The sequence below is a fragment of the Schistocerca americana genome, chromosome 3, assembly GCF_021461395.2.
Source record: "Schistocerca americana isolate TAMUIC-IGC-003095 chromosome 3, iqSchAmer2.1, whole genome shotgun sequence".
NCBI lineage: Eukaryota > Metazoa > Arthropoda > Insecta > Orthoptera > Acrididae > Schistocerca > Schistocerca americana.
The window spans coordinates 324,385,201-324,391,200 of NC_060121.1; the positions used below are offsets into that span (position 1 = coordinate 324,385,201).

The window sequence follows — 6,000 nt, forward strand, 5'->3', positions numbered from 1 at the left end:
AATTCCAGAGTGTTAACCACTGCGGCACTTCGCCCCATGTCGTACAATGGGAAGTATACTGGGCCACACACTCCGCTGTGGTTTGCAAAGCATGGCTGTAGAAGGGACTGACAAAAATCACACGCCTAATAGAATGCAGGAAAAACGTTGGCATTCAAAACAGCCTCCAGTCGTCTTGAAATGGATAAATACAGGCTCTGTATGGCTTTCAAGGATATATCATAGCATTCTTCCTATAAAATAGTAACAAGTTCAGGTAAAGAAAATGGAGATGGAAAGCAATCATGCACCTTCCTCTCCAAAGTAGATCACGAGGCCTCACAAGGGAACCTCCCCATCGCACCCCCCTCAGATTTAATTATAAGTTGGCACAGTGGATAGGCCTTGAAAAACTGAACACAGATCAATCGAGAAAACAGGAAGAAGTTGTGTGGAACTATGAAAAAAATAAGCAAAATATACAAACTGAGTAGTCCATGCAAAGATAGGCAACATCAAGTATGGTCAGTGTTCAGTAGCGCCGTGGTCCCGTGGTTAGCGTGAGCAGCTGCGGATCGAGAGGTCCTTAGTTCAAGTCTTCCTTCGAGCGTAAAATTTTATTTCTTATTTTCAGACAATTATCAAAGTTCAGGCACTAACACATAATCAACATCGCTATCCAAAATTCCAGGACATGTTCAGATTTGCTTGGACATATGCAGGATTTGACGGTCTACACACGGAAAAATTTGAAAACGTTAAAAACATATGTTTTGACAGAGCACAGGGAAAAGTGTGCGACTGTGAAACTGTTTGATTCATTTGTTGCAGTTTATGTGACAAACTCTTATGTTTTCATCACTTTTTTGGGAGTAATTCTCACATCCACAAGAAAACCTAAATCGGGCAATGTAGAAGAATCTTTTCACCCATTCGCCAAGTGTACAAGTTAGGTGAGTCGACAACATATTCCTGTCATATGACGCACATGCCCTCACCAGTGTCGTATAGAATATATCAGACGTGTTTTCCTGTGGAGGAATCGGTCGACCTATGACCCTGCGATCAAATGTTTTCGGTTCCCATTGGAGAGGCACGTCCTTTCGTCTACTAATCGCACAGTTTTGCGGTGCGGTCGCAAAACACAGACAGTAAACTTGTTACAGTGAACAGAGACGTCAATGAACGAATGGACAGATCACAACTTTGGAAAAATAAAGAAAAACTTTTCACTTGAGGAGAGACTTGAACCAAGGACCTCTCCTTCCGCAGCTGCTCACGCTAACCACGGGACCACGGCGCTCCTGGGTTGCCTATCTTCGCATGGACTACTCAGTTTGTATATTTTGCTTGTTTTTTCATAGTTCTACACTTCTTCCTGTTTTCTCGATTGATCTGTGTTCAGTTTTTCAAGGCCTATCCACTGCACCAACTTAAAACTAAATCTGAGGGGGTGCGATGGGGGGTGGGGGGTTCCCTTGTCAGTAATATTGAGATCTGTTGACTGTGGTGACCAGCAGATATGCGACAATTCATCCTTGTGCTCACGAAACCATTCCTGCATGATGTGAGCTGTGTGAATAGGAATCTTGTCATCTTGGGACACAGCATCACTATTGGGGTTCAAATTGGCATATGATCAGCCAAAATGGTTCATAATCCTTGGCACTAACTTGACCTTGCAGAGCAACCATGGTACTCAGGGAACACCACGATATGGCTGCCTAAACCATCACCGACTCCGCCATGTTTCACTCTTGGGACACAAACTCGGCCAGAAGTTGGAAACATTGTGAATCAAGACTCATCCCATTAAGTGACATCCCTACACTGGTCCATAGTCAAGGTTTTGTGCCTTCGGCACTATGTTTTCCTGTCACAGGCATCTGCGTCATTGATGAGTGGTTTTGGAATCCCAGGTCCCTTGAAATTCCATATATATATGCAGCTCCCTTCGTGTTGTTTTGGTGTTGACAGGATTTGCGAACGGGACAGCCAGATCTGCACTCACTGTTACAGCTGTCGTTCTCTCATTTTTCATTCATTCAGGCACTCTGTTTTTAAAGAAGTTAAAATAACAGAAGACCCGAACGAAATGCTTCAGAATGCACAGAAAAGTGAGGTTAGCTTATTTCATCAAAATATTAGAGAACTGAGTAATAAGGCAGAAGAGCTTCTTGTCTGTTTGGAAAATTTAGAGAGCCCTGGGAAGACAGACATCCTGTGACTCACTGAGCACCACATAACCATAGGGTTAGATAGGTTACATATAAAAGATTACACTCTAGTAGCATACTGATGCAGAAGTAGTATGGGAAAAGGAGGTGTTGTTACACATATTAAACAGAACACAAGATCAGAAACGCTGAGATTATTAAATTTTGTAATGATTAGCACACAGAAGTGTGTGTGTGTCAACCAATACTGAAAAATTGTCCACTTTCAATTATAACTGTGTATAGATACCCACTGGGAAATTCTGAACTGCTTATGAGGAATCTGGATTCCTTACCATGCTATCTGTCAGACAGCAGCAAGTAGTGGTGACTTCAGTGTAGACTCTGTAAAGAATTTTGAAAGGAAAAATGATCTGGAAACCTTAATTGGAATCATATAATTTGAGCTCAGTAATTAACTTTCCAACATGGGTGATAAAGGCAGTAGGACCCTAACTGATAGTGTTTTCTTTGATGAAGCTCAAAGCAAGATGATAACTGTTTACCCAGTAGAAAATGCTCTCTCTGACGTTGATGCATGCTTAGGATAAATGAAATCGTGCCTTACAGTATGGCTACTCCTCTCTAGAAATCAGCTAGAATAATTAATGACTTCAGGGCAAATGTTTTTAAGAAAAGTTTACAAGAAATGATTTGAGATGAAATTTATAGCGAACCAAACGCTAACACAAAATTTAATCTATTCCATGATAAATTCATATCATTATTTGAAAATAGCTTTCGACAAACGTAATCAGAAAGTACATTAAACAGCCACGTAAAAGCCATGAACTACTAAGGTGGTTAAAGTGTCTCGTAAATGGAAATTGGAAATGTGTCCGTTGGCAACAACAAGCAGAGATACTGTAGTTGATGCACACTACAAGAAAAAATCAAGTAACATGTACATTATGTCAGAAATCAGTAATTCCAACAATATCGAATGAAGCGAAACGAGAGGCAGGTCAACCAGCCACAGAAAACGATAATATCTCTATTGACCTGAATGGATCAGCTGTAATTCATGAGTCACAGGTAGCAAATATATTTACTAATCATTTCTTAAATACAATAGAAGGTATATGGAGAAAAAATTACAGCAGTAATTTGAAAAACAACACTTACAGAATTCATTCAAATGAGTGTATCACCAATTTCTCATTCTGAAGTTAATAGAATTATATTTTCTCTAAAAAATAAAAGGTCATCTAGTTTTGATAATGTTGCCAATCGAGTACTACAGTTTTCTTCCAGTATAATAAGCCCTGTCTTACCTGAAACATGTAATGCATCACTCATTCGAGGCATTTTTCGAGAGAAACTGAAATACGCCAGTGTCAAACCCCTCCAAAAGAAAGATGAAAGGAGAGAGATAAATAACTATCAACCTGTTTCACTGGTGACATTATTTCCCAAAATGTTTGAAAAGGTTACGTATTCTAGAATAGTAACTCACTTGAGCAACAATAATATCCTCAGCAAATCACATATTGGATTTCAGAAGAGCTGCTCTACTGAGAATGTCATTTACATGTTCACTCACTAAATTTTACAAACACTAAAAAATAAAATAGCGCTGGCATGTATTTTCTGCGATCTGTCTAAGACACTTGACTGTGCGAATCGCATTGCTCTCCTAGATAAATTGCAATTCTATGGGACTGCTGGTATAGCCAACTAGTGGATAATTTCATATCTAACCAAAAAAATGTAGAAAATTGTACTTAGTTATTCAACCAGTGTAGTCTGGGGACATTATTCTAATTGGGGAGAAATCACGTGTGGGGTTCCCTAAGACAGTCTTAGATCCGCTATTGTTCTTTATGTGTTCAAACGATCTTTCGTCTAACATAAAAAAGCAGAATTAGTTCTTTTTTGAGATGACACTAATACTGTAATAAATCAAAGTGTACATATAGAAACAGAAGAAATCTTAAGCAATGTTCTTAAAAATATCATTGTACTACAGCAGTTGTAAGTGTAACGCATGGTTGGGAAATAATAAATAGGGTGGAAACTTCAAAATTTTAGGTGTCCGTATTGATGAGAATTTAAACTAAAAAAAGCACATTTTGGAACTCCTAAAATAACTTAGTTCAGCCACACTTGCTTTTAGAATCATTGAAAATCTTGAAGAAAGACACATCAGTATGTTGACGTATTTTCATTCAATAGTGGCATATGGGATAATGTTCTGGTGTAACTCATCTTTAAGAAAGAAAATCTTCATTGCCCAAAAATGTTCTGCAAGAGTAATATGTGGTGCTCAGCCTTGAACATCTTGTAGACATCTTTTAAGCCGTTGGGCATTCTGACTGCTGACTACTGCTTCCCTCATGAAGCTTGTTGTTAAAGGGGTGCACAATGCTGCAGTGATATAAAATGTCTGACAGATAACAAAATTATCTTTGAAAAAAAATTGTTTTCCTTGACAGTTTCTTATATTCCCTGCAGAAGAATTTCTATTATTGTAAAGTGTAAAAGTTGTGGGGTAGGAAACAGCATCTTAGATCTATAAATAAAAAAGAATCTTTACAAATGTTCATCAAGTAGCCATATTTAGAAATTAAGTTGCGATGTGAATGTAAGTATGATGACTTGTCCAACATAATTACAACGTATAGTGCAAATCATCCATGGAACATGAAATTAACTAGCTAACTAACTCAAAATCGTCTTCAGTGACCGTCCGTTTCGATCACTCAACATGCACTTTCGTCCGCGTTGTGACTTGGCGGATGCTGTTTTTACGCTTACGCTGACACGGTATGGATCTTAAATACGATGGCTTGTGAAATACGAACATTCGGCTGCCTTGAATACGGAAGCATACACCACGCGAGCAGCAACAATTTGCCACGTACGAATGTACTAAGCTGCGACGTAACGCACTCATTTCAACCGGTACGCTTGGCTAGCATCTGTACTTATGTTCAGCCATGCATTTCTCATGGTGTTTTCCCTTTGTTCATCCCCTGTAGATGTACATGTTAGATGGTTCAATTGGCTCTAAGCACTATGGAATTTAACATCTGAGATCATCAGTCCCATAGACTTAGAACTACTTAGACCTAACTAACTTAAGGATATCACACACATCCACGCCCGAGGCAGGATTCGAACCAGCGACCGTAGCAGCAGCGCGGTTCCGGACTGCCTTTGCAACTGGTGGAATGGTACGCTTACTCACCATACATGAAATGTTAGTTGCGTACTGAACGCAACAGAAAAATTTCAGTTTGCTTAATACGAAAAAAAAATTACTTGCTCTGAATATCTCTCAATGAAGTTTTTTGCTCAAATACCAAATCTTATTTTTTTTAGAAAAATTACGTCGCAATACTGACTTAAAATGGATAGGAAAACAAAACTAATATTCAAATGCGATGGCAACAGTGTCGCCTGCGATAAATTAACAAACATACCAGGAATCGACGTTCTTGTAACACTATTTCTGAATAACAGCTTGAAAACTTAGCTTCGTATTTGAATTACGAATACGACATACCTTGTCGGTGGAGTGTGCGCTTGTTTTCACAGAATCGACGGCTGCCAATTTAGCCACAGACATAGCGGGAAGTGTCACGGTAAAAAATTTTTTAGGAGTGAAACGGTACTCTTTGAAAGTAACTTGGAAATAACTTGGGATTTTTGTGCTTCACATCCCAACTTCAGCTCTTCAGCTACGAAGAGTTTATGAACTGGTGTCAGTTGCTAGGAAATGTAATGTGTCGCGGTTTTCATTGTAGCAGCAACTGCAGAAGAGTTGAGCTTACGGAATGTGCTTAGACCTCCACAAGATTCG

The 6,000-nt window shown here is 39.1% G+C and overlaps 1 protein-coding gene across 1 annotated transcript in view; it reads right to left on the reverse strand.

The window, feature by feature from the left end:
- LOC124606055 (testis-specific serine/threonine-protein kinase 3-like) overlaps positions 1–5,766 on the reverse strand; it is a 66,353-nt gene extending 60,587 nt beyond the window's left edge. The window contains exon 1 of the mRNA XM_047138015.1: positions 5,704–5,766. Coding sequence (XP_046993971.1) covers positions 5,704–5,766 — 63 coding nt within the window. The remainder of the gene's footprint in view (positions 1–5,703) is intronic.
- Positions 5,767–6,000: the final 234 nt, after the last annotated feature.